The sequence below is a fragment of the Panulirus ornatus genome, chromosome 2, assembly GCF_036320965.1.
Source record: "Panulirus ornatus isolate Po-2019 chromosome 2, ASM3632096v1, whole genome shotgun sequence".
Lineage (NCBI taxonomy): Eukaryota > Metazoa > Arthropoda > Malacostraca > Decapoda > Palinuridae > Panulirus > Panulirus ornatus.
This window is the reverse complement of record NC_092225.1, coordinates 76,659,711-76,684,871: the sequence shown is the minus strand read 5'-3', so window position 1 is coordinate 76,684,871 and position 25,161 is coordinate 76,659,711. Positions and strand designations below refer to the sequence as shown.

The window sequence follows — 25,161 nt, the reverse complement described above, 5'->3', positions numbered from 1 at the left end:
AAAACAAAGTATGTGGCCTCTGTAAAAAAAATCAAATAAAATCCTGGAAACAGGTATGCCATCAGTTTGGAAAACATGCAGGTTAGGCTATAACATTCCAAAAAGCATCACTTGGACACAAAGTTCCCACTACTGAAAAACAAAAAGTTTCTGTTTTGGAATGAATACGTGTTTAGTATCATTTCTCAAAATGACAGTACTACTACTTTCAGCCGAGAGGCAGTCAAACTGTCTGAGGAGGAGTTATCCTTAATCTATCTTTTCATGACAATGAATTAAAATGAGATTTGTTACAAGCAGAGACAAGTAACTAAGGTAAGCATTAAAGCACCAATTGGTCCAACTTTAGTCTCAGATTTCTTCTGGTAAGTCCTTAAAAGTTGATGCTGGAAACTGAAAAGAACAGGCCTAGAATTATTCTCTCTTGCTCCAGTCCTTCTTATGACCAAGTGGAGGGTATAAAGAACCAAAAATATTGTCATTTTCATTCTCTTATTCCCCTTGTATGTAGTTGTAGGAAGTAAACAATTTCAGTGGCCAATAACTACATTTAGAGAAGTAAACTTCCTAGCACATGAATGCAAATAACATCATAATATTCACATTTTTTAACTTCAAAAATACCAAAAACTTCAGTAGCTTGGGGAGCTGGGTGAAGTTCTGATAAGTTCCATTGTTTTAAGTGTTTCCCTAACTTCTTTCCTAAATTTTTCCGCTCCCACTACCTATATCTATCATAATAACATGAAATGTACAATCTATATCATACCTACCCAGTCTAAATCACTTTTAACTAATCATAAGTTCACTGAGAAACATTTCTTCCATATCCATAAATCATTTCAGTAGCGTCCGTGGACTAGGACTCGAGTCTAAATTACTACTAAGAATAATCAGTGAACTTTTTGCCAAATCGATGTTATTTCTATGGTGTCCCTGATCTGGTAATTTACCCGCCAAAAAATCACATGAAAGTGCTATCAGTCATATAATCAGTGGACCCGGTCTCCCAGGGTAGCACATGTGTATTTCACCAGTCTTACAAGAGCCATAAAATATGAACTTACATATATCTATTCACATGCATGTAAATTAATCAACATATTTTGGGGAAAGCATACCCTAACTGTTATTTCTCTCAGCAGATAATAATAACAAGTTCGGCGTGGTTTCAAGCCAGCCCACGAAGACAGTAAACAATTGCACACCACGTGTAATGCTACATCTGCTACAAAATATCAAAATAATGTTTTATATTTGATTATCTATCTCAACTATCTTTAACGATTTGATTTCATATTAAAAAACACAAATATGAATATTATTTTGTTTCTTTTCAAACATAATTTTCTTAGAAATATTCTTTATATAATAGCAGATGTGATGAATCGTGCTACATACGAGTTACCACTGCTGACATGGCAATATGATTGAATACTTTGTCACCCGCAGCAACATTGACAGAAATTACTAGTGATGGACTTGAGTTTTTAAAGTTTGAAGTATTCAAAATTCTAAAACTAATATATCCTATTCGTAAATCCATTAAACGGTAAAAGAATTGATATGAAAATATGAATACTGAAATACCATATGTCTAAATCACCACTTGTTTCACACAACTTACCAAGTATACTCACCTTCATAATTTGAACACTCATATTTTTCCTTATGGTATGTACAATGGCACTAATCATACATTCTGCCAATCCTCAGGCATCTCACCATGATCCAAACATAAACTGAAAATCGTAAGTAACAATACAGTCACTTAAATTTAACTGTAGTACCATCCACTCAAGCTGCCCTGCTGCATTTAATTTTATGCAAGGCTTTCACTTCCTCTTCTCTTTTCACCTAACCACTTGCCACGATTGTCTCACTTCACAAACCTCTGCATCCCAGACACACTATATCTGCCACCCTATCATCAGAAATGTTCAACAATCCTACAGGATACTCGCACCATCTCTTCACCGTCACCACCTCCCCATTTGCCCCCTTCAACAGTGTTCCCATTTGTCCATTTTTCTTTTTTCCTCACAACCAACCTCCTTTCAAGACGTTTTCTTAATGTCTCTGAAGTTTGTTGACTGTCATTCATCCCAACACCAACTCTCTTTTGTCCTTTTCAGCTTCTACACCTTTCCCTTGACTTCCTGCTGCTTTCTCTTGTGCATCTCCCATCACTTGCACTCTTCTGTAAGTAAAAGCTCATACACCTCTTTTTCTCTTTTACTAGCAACTTTCTTTCGCAATCTATCCCTAGATATTTTTTCGTAGTCTCAAATGTTTGCCTGTTCGGAGAAGACTTCTTGTTACTGTGGCTGACATTAAAGGCTTATACTGTTATATGAAGTTAGTGTAAACCCAAAGACATCACTTGGAATACTTGTTTCCCAAATGAAAATATAAATAACATTTACTGATTATAGTTAAAGATCTTAATAAACAGTGTCAAAACTAGATTTATTTCCTAAGATGAGATTTTCAACAAAGAAAACTTCGTCAATGTGATTATACATTTAACATGAATTTATTTGCACCTATTTCCTTGAAACAAAAAGTTCTTTTTGAAAATTTTCCCTTTCTTTTACATCAGAATTTTAAGACAATACCTATGTATGGAAGAGCTTTACAAGAAACTACATTCTTGTAAAATTTATAAATCAACAAAGAAAATATCCATTTATGCTACCAGTTCTCTATAGTGTTTAGCACTCTCCATGCCTGGAGGTATTCAAATAAGACCATTACCTGTCTGTCTCAAACACTATTTTTCTAAAAGAGAAAAAAAAAGTCACTTCATTCTTCTCCCCTAACTACTTTAGCACTGAACAATCCTTCAGCAAAAAATAATTTTTAACCATTATGAATCAGCCTATAATGAGATGAGGACTACCAAAAATCATAAAGGAACATGAGTCAAAATATTTGCACTTCTTTATAAATCAGGATTCAACCTTTACAGTAAGACAACCTATTCCCATTCATTTGCACACTCTTGGACAAGATCAACAGGTTTATTAGAAAACATTTTCAATATTAGTTATGAAACATGTACAGTTGCAAGTCTAACAAAAAAATAGACATCCCTTCCCTTTGCCAGCCTGTAAAGGTATTTGCATGCATTTGATCCACCCCATGCAGGTGGGAAATGAATTTTCATTCTCATAACTGACTGTATATCAACAACAAGGAAGTTCTCATTACTTAAAGGATACTGAATACTAATCTCATAGTTGTATAATGACTAGCTCTGATACCAAGTCACTGTTTATAAACCTCTTCATGAACGTAATAACATTTGCATTCAGAAGCTGTTTCTATACTCTGAAACTATGTGAGAATTTGAGAACCTGGTCGAAGATCACACTCTTTCTACTACTTTTTTATGCCTTCAAAAAAATGAGTGATTGCCAAATTCCACTTTTTTTTAGATAATCTGAACTCTAAGCATGATTACAATTTTCTACATCAGTAAATCATAACTGGATGCCCTTTCTTGATATAAAAATTAAGGAAACAAAATGGATAGTAAACAAAAAACAAAAGGACCATTTTTACCTAACTTGCCACTGAATTAACTTTTCTGTTTTCATCGTATTAAATAATCAATTATTACTGTGACTTTACTATTATTTTTGTACAACCTGTTCACTGTTTCCTTCCTTAGCAAGGTAGCATCAGGAAAATGCAACTGAGCCTTCAAGGAAAACCTTTGTATGGCTCATCAGTTCCTACTTTTGTAAAGTACATTAAAAACACAAGTAGGGAGGATTTCCAGCCCTCCTCCCTTCCCCTTGGTCAACTTTTACAGCATACAGGATATATAAGGGTTGGATTCTTTCTCATGATCCCCTGTACTATTATATCTTTTAAAAAATCAAACTTAGCTTATAGAGTGCTCATAAAATGTCATAAGAATTCTCTTTCTGATCTGTTTTTTCTTAAGCCTTTATGTTTGTAAATTTGTTTCATTCTCTTACAGTTGTAAATATTTTTTCAGGCCTAATAAATTTTCCTATCTTAGTTAATTAGCAGTTGGAACACACAAACAATGGCCTCATTCAAACACATCCACTCTTTAGTTGTCATGTATAATGCACTAAAACCAGAGCCTTACACCCACAGCAAAGCCCCAAATTATTCCTGGGATTATCTTGACATATTCATATATCCTGACAGCATATCATCCCCCTATATACCACATCAATCTAACTCTCTGGAGTTTGCCATCAGAGGCTTGTCATCTGTAAACAGCAACTTACTCACCTCCCAACCCCATGTCCCCATTCTAGAACACTGTAGACATCACTTGCTCCAAGATCCTCACATTTACCTTCCTCACCATCCCATTCATGAACAGATTAAACAGCCATGGTGATATCACACATCCCTGACACATCCTGAAACCACTCACCCTTCTACTTCCACGAATGCCTTTGACTAAGATTAAAACTCCTCACTGCATTAAGTAACTGATTTTTGTACTCTTAAACATAATTATCTGGCTTTTATTCTTATTTACTTTCAACTTTCTCCTTTTACACACTGTCCCAAACTCAGACACCAACTTCTGCCATTTCTCATTGGAATCTGCCAACAGTACTGTCATCAGCAAACAACTGACTCATCTTCCAGACACATGCAGACTGCATACCTGCCCCTCTTTCCAAGACCCTTGCATTTACCTTCATCACCACCCCATCCACAAACAGATTAAATAGCCTTGGTAACATCACAAACACCCATGCTGTAGACCCACCTTCACCTGGAATCATTCACCTCTCCTCTCTACTTACACACGCATTATGCTTTGATAAAAACTTATTGCATCAAATAGCTCTCATCCCACACCGTATGTTCATAACACCTTCCATAAAATATCCCTATCACCCCTTTACTCAGATTCATAAATGCAACATACAAATATCTCTGGTTCTCTTAGTATTTCTCACACATTCTTCAAAGCAAACATCCGATCCACGTATCCTCAACCACTCCCGAAACAACACTGTTCCTCCCCAATCTGACGATCTGAGCATGCCACCACCCACTCAATCATCACTTTTCATAACAACTTACCAGGTACACTCAGCAAACTAATATCTTTGTAACTCAAACACTTGCCTTTGTCTCCCTTGCCTTTATACAGTGGCATTGGACATGCAGTCTACCAATCCTCTGGTACCTCAATACAATCCATGCATACACTGAAAATCCTAACTCCTCGGTCAACAACACAGTCAACCCCTTTCTTGAGAAATTCAACTCTAATACCATCCACTCCAGCTGCCTTGCCACAGTTCGTCTTATGCAAGGCTTTCACAATCTCTTCTCCCTCCACCAGATCACTTTCCATGACACTCACTTCTCATATCTCCCCTACCACTTCCCCATTTGCCCCCTTCACTGATGTCTCCATTGGTTCTCTTGTTTTTCCTACATTATTAATCTCCTTCCAAACTGTCCTATTCTCCTTTAAGTTTGCTGACATTCACTCATCTGAGCTCTCATTTGCCCTCTTTTTCAGCCCATGCAACTTCTTCTTGACCTTCTGCTACTTTCTTTCGTACATTTTTTAATTACTTGCACTCCTTCCCTGTAAGTAATACCCACACACCTCTCTTTTCTCTTTCACAAGTAACTTTAATTAGTCATCTCATAACTCACTGCCCTTTCTCACCTGCCCATCTCCAACCTTTCAAATGCCATGCACTTCTCTTGCATATGACGGTTTATTATAGTCCAGATGCAGGCATACCTATACTAATACTGAAATTTAAAAGAAAACTGTATTATGAAATTATATCCAGGCTTAAAACAAAATAATCTTCATATATAACTTTATTGAAGATTTATCTTGAAACATATTCAAGATTAAGAATAAAATACTTATAAGTTAATCATCCTGTAATCCATATCTGTCTAGAAATTTCTTAGTGGCCATGGAAAAGTTGTCATTAACATTAAATTTGTAAAGTTGGCTCTGGTTCCTTCTTTCATGACTGTTAACATCTTTAGCTGGGATGGGATAACCATGAGATGTCACAGCTCCTGTTTCTCTATTCCTTTTGGTCACTGCTGAAATATATATAAGGAAACTATTAAAAGCATACAGTAAATGAGCTTAAAATATACTATTCTTCTTATATTGTTCATATTAGTTAAAATTTAGGACAATTAATTACAAATAATATATAATACAGATAGATTATAGCATTAATATTAAACAAGAAGCAGCAATAAAAGAACAGAATAAGCTTGGACACCTGTTGAATAATCAACTATTAACATTGTAAGAATAAAATGAAAAATTGGACATATCAATTACAGGTTTCTCAGCTAAAATTACACAATATATAACGAGTCCTTCAGATAACCACATGGACTTCACCTTCTTAATTATTCTAACAATGTTCTATGCTTCCACCTATGTGCATTCAGCCATACAGTCAAGTAGAATGTATGTCAGACAACAGGGTAATTAAAAAGATACTTGATGGTACAGAAACACAACACAAAAGGGATAAACTGAAACAGTTGGAATCAATTAGGATTAGAGATAATTCAGATGAGAATTCCAGGACAATGATTTGGGACTGGATGCAATGATAACATCTATAGTTGGAGGTGGTAGAATGCAATCTACCTTGGCCTACCAGCTCAGTGTTCAGAGTGAGAAAGAATATAGTGTTATATTAGGGCTTAATGATATCAGGGAAAGTTTATATAGGTGTCCCTCATTTACATTGGAGGCAGCATTTCTAGAAAAGGCCAATACAAAAGGATTCAGGAGGTTTCCATAATAAAAGGAATGTTCTATTAAAAGCTGATGCCAATGTTTTCCTTTTGAAAAAGATTCTGCGCTGGATTAAGTTTTCAAGCATACACTAATAGCAAATTACAATGAAAATGCTGTAAACGATATCCAATGAACATAATAAATGAGTACTGCATAGTGTACTCTTTAATAAATTCTGCAGTTTTCTGCATGAGGACAACAACAAAGCTAGGTGAAGAAAGGATGGCTTAGGTGCTGGACTTATGTTCTACTGTATGCATGGTCAAGTGCTGAGGCTCCGTCACCATTTTCTAGGGTAAGGGTATAAGGCATGCAAGGGATAGAGTGGATCGGAGTGATGTAGTATACAGAAACGATGTGCTGTTAATGGGCTGAACCAGGGCATATGAAGCAGTCCTGGAAAATCACAGAAAGGCATGTAGGTCCTGGTTGCAGAAACGAGCCTCTGGTTTCAGAGCATTATACATGGCAGTTAGGGTGGATATGAAAGAACAAGGGCATTCTTCACCTGTTCTTGGTGCTACCATGATATTGCAAGAAATGGTGCACAGGCATGAAAAAGAATTACTTCAATGGGTATTATCTATTTTTGCTTTTTCCCTTGAAAAGCACCAGTAGGACATTTTGGAATTGTCATATCGCCAAGAGAACAAATTAAGTCCATGAGAATGTTATAACTTTACATGTTAAGGAGAACATGGCAACTGGCAACCTGACTTCTTTCATCAACTGACAAACCTTTTTTGGTCCTTAACCAAAAAATTTACAACCAATGAAGGTAGTCTTTTTGGTACCTCATTCCCTCGAACTCAACTTTGTATGATTCTGCATTGGATCTGTTCCCATCTCCTCCCAATGACCTTATGCCATCTATATCCTCCTGAGGCAGGATTTTCCAAGAACTCTCCCATTTCCAAGGAGACAAGGCATAAGGGCCTGATAGGATATGTCCCAGATTCCTTGCTCACCTATTTTACCTACATCTAAAAACTCAGACTTTTCCTTCCTCTTAGAAACAAGCCTTAGTGTAGCCCATCCCTAAGAAAGGAGACCCCTCTTTTCCCTCCAACTATATCATTCCATAGCATGCCTTCTGCTGTCTCTGAAGTCTTTGAAACTCTCCTCAGCTCTAATTTCCTCAAACATACAGAATCCCATTGCTTTCTTACCGATAGACAACAAGGGTTTCACAGTGCTTGGTCTATTGGTGATCTCTCCTATGTGACTCACCTATGGTCTTCCTCTCTCAGTAATTTTGGTAAAACTATTTTTGTAGCCCTTAACATCACCAAAACATTTGACAGGGTGTGGCATGTCTTCTAAAAATCCCTTCTTTTGGTTTTTCTGCTTCTTTCTGTCTACTGATGCATGGTTTTCTCTATGTCCGTTCCAATGCAATAATTGTTGATAGAGTGGATTTCTCATTCCATTATGTGACAATGGTGTCCCTTAATGTTCTTTCTTCTAGCCCACAATCTTTCTTCTCTTAATGAATGATATCTCTTCTACATCTAACCCTCACTTTCCCTCCCCTACTTCCTCTGCTATTCATTCTCTTTCTAATATTGAACCTGTTTCCTCTCTCAAGTTTGACCTGTACAGCATCTCATACTGGGGAAAATGTCCCTTATTTGATTAATGTTGAAAGGCAATTTTTTCCTCATACCTCTAATGAATCCCTTTCCCTCTGTTCAGTTTCAAAACACAAAAAATTCAACCCTGTAACAACATATGCATGGCATATCCACATCCTCTAACATGGAAACCCCTACTAAATGAACAACACAAAATCTGCCTCCCAGAAGCTGAGGATGAGGTAGAGTGGCCATGATTATTTCTTTAGGGAGCAGCTGCTTCATATTTACAGAGGTTTTATTTGCCCTAGTATGAAGAACTCATATATCAAGGGTGGCTCTTTCTCCACCTCTCTATTAAAAAGAGTGAACCAAAGTCTTTCCATCTCATTAATTCCCAAAGCATCACCTTTCTTCAACCTTCCCTTTCTGTATGCCCCAGTGTTGCTGCTCTCTGTTCTACAGGTAATATTTTCGACTATGTTCTCATGAGCTATTTGCATGTGTCCCCCTCTGTAAGGCTTGGACATGAGGCATATGTCTGGCTGCTGTTCCCCACTGTTCCTTTGTGAAGACTGGCCACTTAAGGACTGACTGTTATGACACCTTCTTCCCTTGAACAGCTAAGGTGTAGGACTGTTTCTTTCCATCTTTCCATAACCATTTTAACTTTAAGAATTAAGTCTGCAAACATCCAGATCAATTTTCATCCTTTTTTCTCTCAGTTTATTATTTTCACCCAAGACAGCCCTTGATTGGGGAATGTCTAGCCCATACCATCTCTGTCACCATGTCACTAAAAAGATGTTACCATGGCTGTTTAATCTTTTCATGAATTGGGTTGTGACACAAGTAAATGCAGTCTGCAAGGGGTGAGGGTGGCCTGGGAAGGGGGTCAAGTGTTGCTTGCTGATACAGCACTAGTGGCAGATTCATTTAAGAAAATATGGAAATTAGTGTCTGAGTTTGGGAGAGTGTGTGAAAGGATGAAGGTGAGAGTAAATGTGAAAAAAAGCAGTTATTACATTTATCAGGGCAAAGAAACATTATTTGAGAAGCAAAGTTTGCATTAGATACCTGGAAATGGATATGGCAGCAAATGGAACCATAGAAGCAGAAGTGAGTCATAGGGTGGGTGAGGGGGCAAAAGTTCTGGGAGCATCACAGAATGTTTGGAAGGAGAGGATGTTATATAGGAAGGTGAAAATGGGTATGTTTAAAGGTACAGCAGGGCCAGCCATGTTGTATGCATGCAAGGTACGGGCTATAGATGAGATGTGTGAAGGAAGAGAGATGTGTTGGAAATTAAATACTTGAGGACAATATGTGGTGGTGTTGGGTGGTTTCACTAAGTAATAAAAGGGTAAGAGATAGATGCGGTAATAAGGAGAGTGTGGTGAAATGGTTTGGATATATAGTGACGATGAGTAAGGAGAAATTGACAAAGAGATTATGTGAGTCAGAGGTGGAGGGATAGAAGAGAAAGGGGATACCAAAATGGAGATAGTAGTACAACTTGCCTAGGTATCGAGAGGGTTAGTAATGCCTACATAGTAAGCTAGCACTTCAGTGGTTGTCAAGTTGCAATCCTCTGACCTGGGTAGCTGTCTTTTCTTTCTGCCTCACCCACATGTGGTGTACTGGCATTCTATCCACAAACATACAATCCCCCGCTGTCCTCTCCTTAATTCACACAACTCATCCTTCATAACTCTAGATTTTCTTGCGGAGAACTATGAGGCAGCCCTGCCTTTTGTCTTAATGGTAAGGGCAATAGATAGAAGCAGTAGGTTGGAAAATTCAGGCAGGAGCATTAGGTGCAAACATTAGATAGTAGTAGGGGGTGAACATTAAGCAGGAGCATTAGGTAGAAGTAGTCAGTAAGAGCCTCTGAAAATAATGCATTAGATTTGCCCTCTGCCAGTGGCCTGTAAAGGGTGAAGCACTAAAGGATAAGGAGTTGCAATGGAGTTCAATTGTTATGGAGACTTTATTGCAGTGGCCACCCCCTTAAGGGAGTTCCAGTTAGGAACAGGCATCAGAGATATAGAATAAAAATAGAATAGCAATGGAGGCATTTTGTGTGTGATACTGAGGTTAATAGATATTTGGTTTCACTACACAAATCAACTTAGAATGCCAACTTGAGTAAAAAGTACTTATATTTATCATGGATGATCTTGTTTCACTTGACCACATTTGGACATACATTTACGATATTTTCAAATGATTCACCTCACGAAACTGAGAATAGTTAATTGTATCAGATTATCGCAATCATTATATTTCATACATACATATTCGCCATTTCCTGCATTAACAAGGTAGCATTAAGACCAGACGACTGAGCCTAAGAGGTAAAATCCTCATTTGGTCCCCTTCTCTGTTCCTTCTCTTGGAAAAGTAAAAACTGGAAGGGAGGATTTCCAGCCCCCCGTTCCCTCCCCTTTTAGCTGCCTTTTACAACATGTAGGGAAATAACTGTGTACTTACCTGGAGACATTGCAGCAATGGCTGCTAATTGTGAGTCTGTAAGATATTTGGCAGCTGTAGCATCAGTTTCTTGGTAAGATGTTTGGTAATGAGTACTGATTGTGCTCTGATATAGAGACAACATATTGTGGACTCCAGGAAGATACATGGTGTCTAATATAGTTCTGAAATTAGAAAAAACTGACATAAATTTGCAATATGATGATCCATATTGATATGGTGACAAAAAACATAGCTACATATGCAACTTTGCTATTAGATTATTACTCTTTGTAAATGATTCTGATTTTTTGCCAGTAAATGGCTCTAGCACTTTGTGCAAGTAATCAGTCGATATATGTGCCATAAGTAAGATTCCTATCAAACCTGATTTCTGAGAACTAACTTATCAACCTTACATCTCGAAAATATGTTATACCAGATTATATCATTACATACCACTAAGAAGATGGACTTAATGGCAGTGGTGATATAAATGTTTTGGGTCATTGGTATTTGGCTTATTGTTGAATGATGAATGTTTCTTTTACTGAGCTGGATGCCATAAAACATATTTTTGTAATCTGTTGTTAATTATTTTAATCTTAAAGGAAAATAGTACTTGAAGCTATCTGCATTAGATAAATCTGTCATTGCTTTGAGGAGGAGAGCCTTTTCATGGTTTGTTCTTATGCACATCTTTTACTGATCATCACGTAACATATAAGCTTAAGAGTCCTAAAAGAGCTTTTGGTTATTAAAGAAATAAGCAAATATAATATATATATTACCCCTGGGGATAGGGGTGAAAGAATACTTCCCAAGCATTCCTCGTGTGTCGTAGAAAGCGACTAGAGGGGACGGGAGCGGGGGGCCAGAAATCCTCCCCTCCTTGTACTTTTTTTTAACTTTCTAAAATGGGAAACAGAAGAAGGAGTCACGCGGGGAGTGCTCATCCTCCTCGAAGGCTCAGATTGGGGTGCCTAAATGTGTGTGGATGTAACCAAGATGTGAAAAAAGGAGAGATAGGTAGTATGTTTGGGGAAAGGAACCTGGATGTTTTGGCTCTGAGTGAAACGAAGCTCAAGGGTAAAGGGGAAGAGTGGTTTGGGAATGTCTTGGGAGTAAAGTCAGGGGTTAGTGAGAAGACAAGAGAAAGGGAAGGAGTAGCAATACTCCTGAAACAGGAGTTGTGGGAGTATGTGATAGAATGTAAGAAAGTAAATTCTCGATTAATATGGGTAAAACTGAAAGTTGATGGAGAGAGATGGGTGATTATTGGTGCATATGCACCTGGGCATGAGAAGAAAGATCATGAGAGGCAAGTGTTTTGGGAGCAGCTGAATGAGTGTGTTAGTGGTTTTGATGCACGAGACCGGGTTATAGTGATGGGTGATTTGAATGCAAAGGTGAGTAAAGTGGCAGTTGAGGGAATAATTGGTATACATGGGGTGTTCAGTGTTGTAAATGGAAATGGTGAAGAGCTTGTAGATTTATGTGCTGAAAAAGGACTGATGATTGGGAATACCTGGTTTAAAAAGCGAGATATACATAAGTATACTTATGTAAGTAGGAGAGATGGCCAGAGAGCGTTATTGGATTACGTGTTAATTGACAGGCGCGCGAAAGAGAGACTTTTGGATGTTAATGTGCTGAGAGGTGCAACTGGAGGGATGTCTGATCATTATCTTGTGGAGGCTAAGGTGAAGATTTGTATGGGTTTTCAGAAAAGAAGAGTGAATGTTGGGGTGAAGAGGGTGGTGAGAGTAAGTGAGCTTGGGAAGGAGACTTGTGTGAGGAAGTACCAGGAGAGACTGAGTACAGAATGGAAAAAGGTGAGAACAATGGAAGTAAGGGGAGTGGGGGAGGAATGGGATGTATTTAGGGAATCAGTGATGGATTGCGCAAAAGATGCTTGTGGCATGAGAAGAGTGGGAGGTGGGTTGATTAGAAAGGATAGTGAGTGGTGGGATGAAGAAGTAAGAGTATTAGTGAAAGAGAAGAGAGAGGTTGTTGGACGATTTTTGCTGGGAAAAAATGAAATTGAGTGGGAGATGTATAAAAGAGAGAGACAGGAGGTCAAGAGAAAGGTGCAAGAGGTGAAAAAAAGGGCAAATGAGAGTTGGGGTGAGAGAGTATCATTAAATTTTAGGGAGAATAAAAAGATGTTCTGGAAGGAGGTAAATAAAGTGCATAAGACAAGGGAGCAAATGGGAACTTCAGTGAAGGGCGCAAATGGGGAGGTGATAACAAGTAGTGGTGATGTGAGAAGGAGATGGAGTGAGTATTTTGAAGGTTTGTTGAATGTGTTTGATGATAGAGTGGCAGATATAGGGTGTTTTGGTCGAGGTGGTGTGCAAAGTGAGAGGGTTAGGGAAAATGATTTGGTATACAGAGAAGAGGTAGTAAAAGCTTTGCGGAAGATGAAAGCCGGCAAGGCAGCAGGTTTGGATGGTATTGCAGTGGAATTTATTAAAAAAGGGGGTGACTGTATTGTTGACTGGTTGGTAAGGTTATTTAATGTATGTATGACTCATGGTGAGGTGCCTGACGATTGGCGGAATGCGTGCATAGTGCCATTGTACAAAGGCAAAGGGGATAAGAGTGAGTGCTCAAATTACAGAGGTATAAGTTTGTTGAGTATTCCTGGTAAATTATATGGGAGGATATTGATTGAGAGGGTGAAGGCATGTACAGAGCATCAGATTGGGGAAGAGCAGTGTGGTTTCAGAAGTGGTAGAGGATGTGTGGATCAGGTGTTTGCTTTGAAGAATGTATGTGAGAAATACTTAGAAAAGCAAATGGATTTGTATGTAGCATTTATGGATCTGGAGAAGGCATATGATAGAGTTGATAGAGATGCTCTGTGGAAGGTATTAAGAATATATGGTGTGGGAGGAAAGTTGTTAGAAGCAGTGAAAAGTTTTTATCGAGGATGTAAGGCATGTGTACGTGTAGGAAGAGAGGAAAGTGATTGGTTCTCAGTGAATGTAGGTTTGCGGCAGGGGTGTGTGATGTCTCCATGGTTGTTTAATTTGTTTATGGATGGGGTTGTTAGGGAGGTGAATGCAAGAGTTTTGGAAAGAGGGGCAAGTATGAAGTCTGTTGGGGATGAGAGAGCTTGGGAAGTGAGTCAGTTGTTGTTCGCTGATCATACAGCGCTGGTGGCTGATTCATGTGAGAAACTGCAGAAGCTGGTGACTGAGTTTGGTAAAGTGTGTGAAAGAAGAAAGTTAAGAGTAAATGTGAATAAGAGCAAGGTTATTAGGTACAGTAGGGTTGAGGGTCAAGTCAATTGGGAGGTGAGTTTGAATGGAGAAAAACTGGAGGAAGTGAAGTGTTTTAGATATCTGGGAGTGGATCTGGCAGCGGATGGAACCATGGAAGCGGAAGTGGATCATAGGGTGGGGGAGGGGACGAAAATTCTGGGAGCCTTGAAGAATGTGTGGAAGTCGAGAACATTATCTCGGAAAGCAAAAATGGGTATGTTTGAAGGAATAGTGGTTCCAACAATGTTGTATGGTTGCAAGGCGTGGGCTATGGATAGAGTTGTGCTCAGGAGGATGGATGTGCTGGAAATGAGATGTTTGAGGACAATGTGTGGTGTGAGGTGGTTTGATCGAGTAAGTAATGTAAGGGTAAGAGAGATGTGTGGAAATAAAAAGAGCGTGGTTGAGAGAGCAGAAGAGGGTGTTTTGAAATGGTTCGGGCACATGGAGAGAATGAGTGAGGAAAGATTGACCAAGAGAATATATGTGTCGGAGGTGGAGGGAACGAGGAGAAGAGGGAGACCAAATTGGAGGTGGAAAGATGGAGTGAAAAAGATTTTGTGTGATCGGGGCCTGAACATGCAGGAGGGTGAAAGGAGGGCAAGGAATAGAGTGAAATGGAGCGATGTGGTATACCGGGGTTGACGTGCTGTCAGTGGATTGAATCAAGGCATGTGAAGCGTCTGGGGTAAACCATGGAAAGCTGTGTAGGTATGTATATTTGCGTGTGTGGACGTATGTATATACATGTGTATGGGGGTGGGTTGGGCCATTTCTTTCGTCTGTTTCCTTGCGCTACCTCGCAAACGCGGGAGACAGCGACAAAGCAAAAAAAAAAAAAAAAAACTACTAATGTGTCTCAGTGCCTAGCAACATTAGTGGCCAATGCTGTACTGTCATGATTTTACAATAAACGTCCTCCTGTACTTGAAGATTTATGGTTCCACAAATTACCATATACTGTAATTTCATCAAATACAACACAGGTCCACAAAGGGCAATGACAAGCCAACAATAATGACAGTGACTTGCAGTTACAACTTTGTCTTCATTTTGTACTGCCTCACATTCAATGACATAAAATGATAATCTTTTAGCATCACTAATTCATCAATAAAAACGTATTCACCATTATATGAAGCTATTTTAAACAACAGTATAAGATGATCATTGAAAAAAAAAAAAAAGCTGACAATCAAGGGAGTTCTTTAATGACACATATAAATATGGTTTTTTTTTTAGGTACCTAGAATTTTAATGTATAAACTTGTCATGGTTTTAGAAAAGTTGTGAAAATGACAAGATTGAATTATTGGTTACTAATGTAAAACAATAAAACATATAAATTGCTGAAGCAGAATGTGTGAGTGTATGGAAGTATGCTCCAGACTGATGAGTTAAAATATAAATGGATTACAAAAGGTGTAAGATTATCAGTGCTTATGCACCAGGCCATGAGAAAAAATGGAGTATTCAGTAAGGTGAATGGAAATGGTGAACAGCTTGTGGAGATGTGTGCTGAAAAAGGACTGTTGACTGGGAATACTTGGTTTAAAAAGAGGGCACACCCAATTATACATGAGTAAGTAGGAAAGATATTCAGCAGGCATTATTGTATTGCATACTAATTGATAGGTGTTCAAAAGAGACTCTTGGATGTCAATGTGCTGAAATTGGGCAGCTGGTGGGATATCTGATCATTACCTGGTGAAGGCAAAGGTGCAAAATTTGTATAGGTTTTCAGTAAAGAGGAATTTTTATATTGGTGGAAAGAGGGCGGCGAAAGTCAGTAAGCTTGAAAAAGAGACAGTGTGTGAGGAAATACCAGGAGATATTCACTGTAGAAGAGCAAAAGATGAGTCAATAAAACTAGGGAAGTGGGTGAGGAGTAGGAGGTATTTGGGGAAGTGGTGCTGGCATGTGCAAGCAAAATAAGTTAAATGCAGAAGGTGGGAGGTAGGCAGAAGAGAAAGTGTAGTGGGTAAAGTGATGACAGAGTGAAGTTGCTCATGAAAAACAGGAGAGATGTATGGGCAGTATACTCACAGGGAAGAAGTGTTAGTGATTTGGAGATGCATAAGAGAAAGAGGTAGGGGGCTACAAGGAAGGAGCATGGGTTGAAAAAGAGGATAAATGGCAAATAAGAGTTGGGATAGTGAATATCAGCAAACTTCAGGGAGGATAAGATGTGTCTGAAGGAGGTTAATAGTGTGAGAAAAACAAGCGGTGGCACGCACAGAGCATCAGATTAGGAGGACCAATTTTCTTTCAAAAGTGTCAGAGGATAAGTGAATCAGGTGTTTGCTCTGAAGAATATTTATATTATTATTTATTATACTTTGTCGCTGTCTCCCGCGTTTGCGAGGTAGCGCAAGGAAACAGACGAAAGAAATGGCCCAACCCCCCCCCCATACACATGTATATACATACATCCACACACGCAAATATACATACCTACACAGCTTTCCATGGTTTACCCCAGACGCATCACATGCCTTGATTCAATCCACTGACAGCACGTCAATCCCGGTATACCACATCGCTCCAATTCACTCTATTCCTTGCCCTCCTTTCACCCTCCTGCATGTTCAGGCCCCGATCACACAAAATCTTTTTCACTCCATCTTTCCACCTCCAATTTGGTCTCCCTCTTCTCCTCGTTCCCTCCACCTCCGACACATATATCCTCTTGGTCAATCTTTCCTCACTCATTCTCTCCATGTGCCCAAACCACTTCAAAACACCCTCTTCTGCTCTCTCAACCACGCTCTTTTTATTTCCACACATCTCTCTTACCCTTACGTTACTCACTCGATCAAACCACCTCACACCACACATTGTCCTCAAACATCTCATTTCCAGCACATCCATCCTCCTGCGCACAACTCTATCCATAGCCCACGCCTCGCAACCATACAACATTGTTGGAACCACTATTCCTTCAAACATACCCATTTTTGCTTTCCGAGATAATGTTCTCGACTTCCACACATTCTTCAAGGCCCCCAGAATTTTCGCCCCCTCCCCCACCCTATGATCCACTTCCGCTTCCATGGTTCCATCCGCTGCCAGATCCACTCCCAGATATCTAAAACACTTCACTTCCTCCAGTTTTTCTCCATTCAAACTCACCTCCCAATTGACTTGACCCTCAACCCTACTGTACCTAATAACCTTGCTCTTATTCACATTTACTCTTAACTTTCTTCTTCCACACACTTTACCAAACTCAGTCACCAGCTTCTGCAGTTTCTCACATGAATCAGCCACCAGCGCTGTATCATCAGCGAACAACAACTGACTCACTTCCCAAGCTCTCTCATTCCCAACAGACTTCATACTTGCCCCTCTTTCCAAAACTCTTGCATTTACCTCCCTAACAACCCCATCCATAAACAAATTAAACAACCATGGAGACATTACACACCCCTGCCGCAAACCTACATTCACTGAGAACCAATCACTTTCCTCTCTTCCTACACGTACACATGCCTTACATCCTCGATAAAAACTTTTCACTGCTTCTAACAACTTTCCTCCCACACCATATATTCTTAATACCTTCCACAGAGCATCTCTATCAACTCTATCATATGCCTTCTCCAGATCCATAAATGCTACATACAAATCCAAGAATGTATGAGAGAAATACTCAGAAAATTAAAAGCACTTGTATGTGGTATCTAAAGATACGAGTAAAGAACATGACAGAATTAATAAAAATGCTCTGTGGAAGATGCTATAAACAGATGGTGTAGAAGGATTAAAAGAAATGCTTTGTGGAAGAGCTATAAACAGATGGTGTGGAAGGAAACCTATTAGAAGTAGAGCGGCATTATTTATCAAGAGAGTAAGACGTGTGTGCAAGTGGGTAGGGAGAAGGGTGAGTGGTTCCAGGAAAAGGTGGGTCTGTGGTGGGGGTATATGATGTCACCATGGCTGTTTAATCCCTTTATGAATGGGGTGGTGGTGGTGGAGGTGATTGCAGGGGTTTTTGAGAAAGGAGTAAGTGTGCAGTCTGCTATTTCATGTGTGGCGGGATGGCGACAGGAATGAATAAAGGCAGCAAGTATGAATATGTACATGTGTATATATATGTGTATGTCTGTGTATGTATATGTATGTATACATTGAAATGTATAGGTACATAAATGTGCATGTGTGGGCGTGTACGTATATACATGTGTATGTGGGTGGGTTGGGCCATTCTTTCATGTGTTTCCTTGTGCTGCCTCACTAACACGGGAGACAGCAACAAAGTATAATAAATATAAGATAAAAAAGTGTTATGCGTGTCAAGGAGAGATTCTGTGTTTGTAGAAAGAATACTAGCAGTCCATGTGTGGGTGAGGCAGAGAGAAAAGACAGCTACCTGGGTCAGAAGAGTGCAACTTGACAACCACTGAAGTGCTAGCTCACTACACAGTGGTCACTAACCCTACCAAAACCCAGGCAGGGAGTACCAATAATATTCTTCCCTGGTTGCTAGCTGCCTACCAAGTACTAGCTGCCTACCAAATACTACCTGCCTTTTTTATTTCTATAAGTGTTTAGTTACATAAACATTTTATTGCATAATTCTTGGTTGTATGATCGTGATACATAACAGGTCAGTAACCAACCCAGTAACTAGATTTTAACCCCTTCAAAATATTGCTCACATACAGGGGACACCCCCCCCCCCCTCCGCCACTTTTTTCATGGTCATTTGGTTATATAAACTCAACCTTCGCACAAGTATATACAGTACATACAACAAACAATGAATATTATGCTAATACCACCATTATGAGGTGAGTTTGTTGATCGCCCAAGTGAATATTTATTACTAAAGCAAGGTCCACCTAAGGAGCTGGCCCGCTGAACTCAAATGGCCAGGTAGTGTGTGGAAAAGAATAATGCACACATCAAACCATAACATACACCTACACAACTAGAATTGGATGCCACAGATTTAAATATGGAGGTACCCACCACCTCACCAATGTTTTGCTTTTATTGTACTTATGGACTACCCCACCAGAAATGTTTAGCAATCACTCAATGAACTTTCATCATCATTCTTAATTTACTGATTTGTATCAAATATAGCTCTGTATACTGGAATGTTTATACATCAAAAAAAATAACTCTGTTAAGAGCATTTTCATCAATAATGTATAACAGAAACCTTGCACTGCAAGCATGTAATGATCATGATGGCACATACATATAAAAAACTGTGATGAGGGGTGAGTGTTAAGAATGGGGATATTATGCTGGAATACTTATATGAATAGAATGGACACAGGAGTTTATCTGAATAAAAAGAATAAGGGTTCGGTGTAAGCAGGGGCTACAAGGGAAATGGATTAACAACTATAAAGTGAGTTTACCATAATATTTATTTTGCTTTGTCGCTGTCTCCCGCGTTAGCAAGGTAGCGCAAGGAAACAGATGAAAGAATGGCCCAACCCACCCACATACACGTCCACACACGCAAATATACATACCTATACACCTCAACGTATACATATATATACACACACAGCCATATACATATATACACATGTACATAATTCATGCTGTCTGCCTTTATTTGTTCCCATCGCCACCCCACCACACATGAAATAACAACCCCTCCCCCCCTCATATGCGTGAGGTAGTGCTAGGAAAAGACAACAAAGGCCACATTCGTTCACATTCAGTCTCTAGCTGTCATGTAATAATGCACCGAAACCACAGCTCCCTTTCCACATCCAGGCCCCTCAGAACTTTCCATGGTTTACCCCAGACACTTTACGTGCCCTGGTTCAATCCACTGACAGCATGTCGACCCTGGTATACCACATCGTTCCAGTTCACTCTATTCCTTGCACGCCTTTCACCCTCCTGCATGTTCAGGCCCCGATCACTCAAAATCTTTTTCACTCCATCTTTCCACCTCCAATTTGGTCTCCCACTTCTCCTCGTTCCCTCCACCTCTGACACATATATCCTATTGGTCAGTCTTTCCTCACTCATTCTCTCCATGTGACCAAACCATTTCAAAACACCCTCTTCTGCTCTCTCAACCACACTCTTTTTATTACCACACATCTCTCTTACCCTAATATGTGTATAAAATTCTGTAGAGCACACACTCCCTTATAAACTGGATATCAAAAGACAGATAACCGTGACTTACGTGGGATCTGAAGCACGAGATGCAGGGTCAATGAAACTGATGCCAAACTGAAGGAGCTGCTTTCTCACTGCCTCAATCTGAGGATCTGGTTGTATCTCTTCTGTGCTTGATTCTACAAGCTATAATGAAGAAACAAAGTTATATTCACATAAAGGAAATACTGTGAAAAAGATACATCAAGACTACAAAATCAATAAGGTATATCTTAAAAGATTGATTATTCAATTCTTTGTCTAGGATATGAGCCAACTTGGTTTTGATATGCATCCCTTAGAGAACATAAATACTTTCTAATTTTTAATATTTCACTGTTTCCCTTTACTTATAACTTTTCATACCTTGTTTTATTTCACACTCTACTTTCATTTTGCTTATATATACTTGTTGGTCAATAACTTCCCTATTCTTGAGCAGAAATAGAACTGATTCTGCAGCTTAAATAGCACTTTAGTTGACAGCATGGGGAAGGGGTCAGGTGTCTCATTTAGTTATAATTATTCCTTATAAAATAATAATTCACTTTCCACTCATCCTTTTCATCCTTTGAGAATTCCCATGCATTCCACAGTAGTCAGTTTTCTAAGTTATATACTAAAATCTTCATGTGCTGTGAAAGTAAAATATATATAAATTTTCATAAACATTCATCATGTCCCATGTTAACAAAGAAGTGCCAGGAACAGAAAAGGCCTCATTCACTCACATCCACTCTCTAGCTGTCAATTATGTTGCACTGAAACCACAACCCCTATACTCAATAAGGTCCCAAAGATCTCTCTGTGGTTTACAATGACTGCTTCATATACCCTGGCTCAGCCCACTGGCAGCATGTCATTACCTGTGAACCACATCGGTCTATCCCTTGCATACCTTTCACCCTTCTGCATGATCAGTCCCCAGACACTCACGGTCTTGTTCAATCCATCCTTCCATCTCCAATTCAGTTTCTTGCTTCTTTTTGCTTCTACTTCTGACATACAGTATGTATATATATCCTCTTTTTCAACCTCTCCTCACTCATTCTTCCCATTTGTCCAAACCATTTCTGCACATCTTCAGATCTCTCAACCATGCTCCTCTTTTTACCATACCTCTCTCTCTCACCATGTCATTACTTACGTGATCAATCCTCCTACCACTACATATTGTCCATAAGCATTTCACTGTTAACACACTGACCCTCTTCCATGCATTTTCATTTAAATACCAAGCCTCACATCAATGCAACACTGCGGGGACTACTATACCTCCAAACATCCATTTTCACCCTACCAGAAGCTAACTTCTTCCACATATTCCTTATTTCTCTCAGAACCTTTGCTCATCTCATCTACTTTAAGACCATAGCTCCCATGGTTCAATTCACTACCATGTTCACTACCAGGTGCTTAAAATACTTCATTTTCTCCAATAAAACTCACATCCCAACTAAACTCTCTTTGCACTGCCCAAACTAATAACCTTGCTTTTATTCATATTTACTCTCACTCTCTCCTATCACACTATCCAAAACTCAGACACAAACTTCAGCAGTTTCTCTCTCAAATCTGTCACCAGAGCAATCTCATCAATAAACAACAACTGCCTCATCTCCCAGACCCTCCTCACCCCCACCATTTTGCATGCCTGCCTGTTCTCTCCAAGACTCATGTATTTACCTCCCTCACCACCAGATCCATGAACAAATCAAAAAGCCATGGTGGCATCACATGCCCCTGTCATAAACCCTCCTTCACCAGGAAACACACACCCTTCTCTCGACCTACCCACACTTTACCCTGTTCATAAAAACTCCTCACTGTTTCTATTAATCTTTCTTCCACACCATATATTCTTTACACTTTACACTAACCACCTTTATCAACCCTATTATATGCATTCACTAGGTCCATAAAAGCCACAAACAAATCCTTCTGTTTCTCAAAGTATTTTTCCCACACATTCTTCCAAGCAAACACCTGATTCACACATCCTCTACCACTCCTAAAACCACATTTCTCCTCTCTATTCTGATACTCTGCATGCCACTATCCTCTTAATCACTCTTCCATACAACTTACCAGGTACACTTATAATATATGCTCAGTTTAATTCTTTCAACAAGCGCAACTTTACAGCACTTAATTAGAACATGAAAATGTGAAAAGAAATGAAAAACAAAAAGTCTTGCGACTTAGCTGTAGGATATATCAATATTACCCTGCTCATCTGATGATCATCCTTGTCTGACTGCCTGCATTCCCTTTCCTCTTGCAAGGCCTTGGAGCCCTGAAGAATCTGCTGGATATTTGTCTGTAGAATTTAGAAAAGTAAATAATGACTATTCTAATAAATTTAGATAAATCTTGTTTCCAAAGTAAATAATGACTAACCTAATAAATCTCAAGTTTCCCATTCAGAATGTCCCCTAGGTTGCAATGGCCATTATGTGTCATACAGTGTAATCTGGCTACAATATGTTATTATAGTAAATTATCATGCTTTGCTAATCAAATTTTGCATTTGTGAAAATCTGGAAAGTTATCAATTTTGAATACAGGCAGATGATCCCAAGTCCACTGACCTGAAAACCAAAATGTTTTAAAGACTGGTTATTCTGGTAAACACTCAACTTGGAGAAATTTCTTATACCCACCCTTTTTCAGACTGCAACCTCCTTTCAGTTCTATCTTAAATTTTTAACACTTTGTTCACTATGAAAATGTCCAAATGGCAGGCAAAGGGTCCTGTGAATGGAGAAAGTGCCAAGAAGAATCCTTTTCCTTTAGTACTGCAAAGAAAATGGAAGTACTGAGGAAGTTAGAGAAGGAAGCCTCAGAGGAGAGATCAGGTGATGAGTATGGGGTCAGTAATGCCACCATTTATGAACTCAATAAACAAAAGGCTTATCTACTGAAATCTATGCTGAAAAAGAAGAGTTAAAGTTTAGAGAAATAAAAAATAATGTCTCAACCCAAGAATGCTGGTAAAGAGAACTGAATTGTGAAAAAAGTCATAGGGGTGTGAAGGTTCTTTTGCAGTGTTATGATTATGGCCTAAGGACTAGTATTTCATGAATTAGGTCTTTCAGCCCTATGTGACTCCTCCTCATATTTACAAAATTCAAGAAGTGCCTAGGATTATGTTTGGTGAAAGTGAGTTGAATAATGCATCAGCTAATCATTAAAATACAGGGTCTACTTGCATGAATTCTTCAAGATAATTTCTGGTGATGACTTGTCACTCAAGCATGTGAATAATGCTGATGAAACATCTTTATATTGGCAATATATATATCCCTGAAGAACACTGTTAGGATTTAAGGATTCAGAAGAAAAGACTTGCAGATCTTGGATGTTCTACAGCAGCTGGAAGTGGAAGTTATCAGTCACTGGTAAAAGCCAGAATCCTATAACATTTAAGGAGAATTTCTTGATGCCCAAGGCCAATCAACATGCATGGATTAAAGGTGAAATATTCCCATATTAGTTTGACAATAACTTTGCGCCTAAAGCCAGGGTAGACAGTCAGTCAGTTGGTCATCTTGGAAAATTTCAAGATTCTTTCACTGTTGAGCAAGTGCTATGCAATCCATGATGCTGAACTTTTTGTAAAAGACTTTTAGCATTGTCTATAATCCTCCCTTGTTGTAACTCTCTTGTCTAACCCATGGACCTAAAAATTCTTCATGTTTTTGAGCATCACTACAAGGAAGAATTCATGTGGAAAATGCTAAATGCTTGCAACAATGACCACAGGATTCAGGCATTCCAAAAGGATTTCACAACCAAGAGTGCTACATGGTATGTTGTCTGGGCATGGGATAATGATCCCCAAGTCATTTTGGCAAATGCTCAGCGTAACTTGTGGACTTCTAAAATTCTTAATAGCAATGCTGTAACCGATTCCTATGGGTTCCATGCTTTACACAAGAAACACATTACATGGGGTTACATGAGGTTTGATGGAGTATGATGAAGGAGGTTACATGAAGATGATGCTGAAGAATGTATCAATGTAGACTAAAGTTCCTATCATGAACCAACTCACAGGCAGTGAAATTTTGCAAATGGTGATGAATCCAATCTTACAAAGAATAGTGATGAAGATGTTTGCTTGAAAAACAGGAAAAATATTCTAAGTTTATTAGCCTTACCAAGGAACTACTAAAATGTCTGAAGCAAAGGAGCTTTATAGGTGAACTGTATATTATGAATATGATTAATACTAAAAAATTCTTTGTAGAAATGCAAGAGTATATAAAATAAGTGAAAATCCTATAAAGCCTACACCCTCAATTTCTTGAGGTATGCTACATCAATCCTTGCCCAGAGATCCCGCAAATGCAAGCAGGAAGAGAGGAAAGTGATTGGTTCTCAGTGAATATCAGTTTGCAGCAGGGGTGCATGATGTCTCCATGGTTGTTTAATTTGTTTATAGATGGGATTGTTAGGGAGGTAAATGCAAGAGTTTTGGAGAGAGGGGCAAGTATGCAGTCTGTTGTGCATGAGAGGGCTTGGGAAGTGAGTCAGGTGTTGTTCGCTGATGATACAGCGCTTGTGGCTGATTCGGGTGAGAAACTGCAGAGGTTGGTGACTACGTTTGGTAAAGTGTGTGAAAGAAGAAAGCTGAGAGTAAATGTGAATCACAGGAAGGTTATTAGGTACAGTAGGGTTGAGGGACAAGTCAATTGGGAGGTAAGTTTAAATGGAGAAAAACTGAAGGAAGTGAAGTGTTTTAGATATCTGGGAGTGGATTTCGCAGAGGATGGAACCATGGAAGCGGAAGTGAGTCACAGGGTGGGGGAGGGGGCGAAAGTTCTGGGAGTGCTGGAAAATGCGTGGAAAGCAAGAACGTTATCTTGCAAAGCAAAACTGGGTATGTTTGAAGGAA

At 39.0% G+C, this 25,161-nt stretch overlaps 2 protein-coding genes across 6 annotated transcripts in view; both read right to left on the bottom strand.

Moving 5' to 3' along the window:
* The window catches only part of Gar1 (Gar1 ribonucleoprotein), an 83,735-nt gene extending 82,461 nt beyond the window's left edge, over positions 1-1,274 (bottom strand). Inside the window, exon 1 of one of the 4 annotated variants that reach the window (XM_071677830.1) lies at positions 1,122-1,274. The gene's annotated coding sequence lies outside the window, so the exon portion shown is untranslated. The remainder of the gene's footprint in view (positions 1-1,121) is intronic. The other 3 variants (XM_071677840.1, XM_071677813.1, XM_071677821.1) reach the window with 3 other exon arrangements.
* Positions 1,275-2,473: 1,199 nt separating this feature from the next.
* Positions 2,474-25,161, bottom strand: part of LOC139757347 (uncharacterized) — a 47,549-nt gene continuing 24,861 nt past the window's right edge. For both annotated transcript variants that reach the window (XM_071677773.1, XM_071677775.1), the window contains 4 exons: positions 22,489-22,581; positions 20,290-20,408; positions 10,876-11,039; positions 2,474-6,087 (listed from right to left, as the gene is read on the bottom strand). In XM_071677773.1, coding sequence (XP_071533874.1) covers positions 5,906-6,087; positions 10,876-11,039; positions 20,290-20,408; positions 22,489-22,581 — 558 coding nt within the window. In that variant the 3' untranslated portion in view covers positions 2,474-5,905. The remainder of the gene's footprint in view (positions 6,088-10,875; positions 11,040-20,289; positions 20,409-22,488; positions 22,582-25,161) is intronic.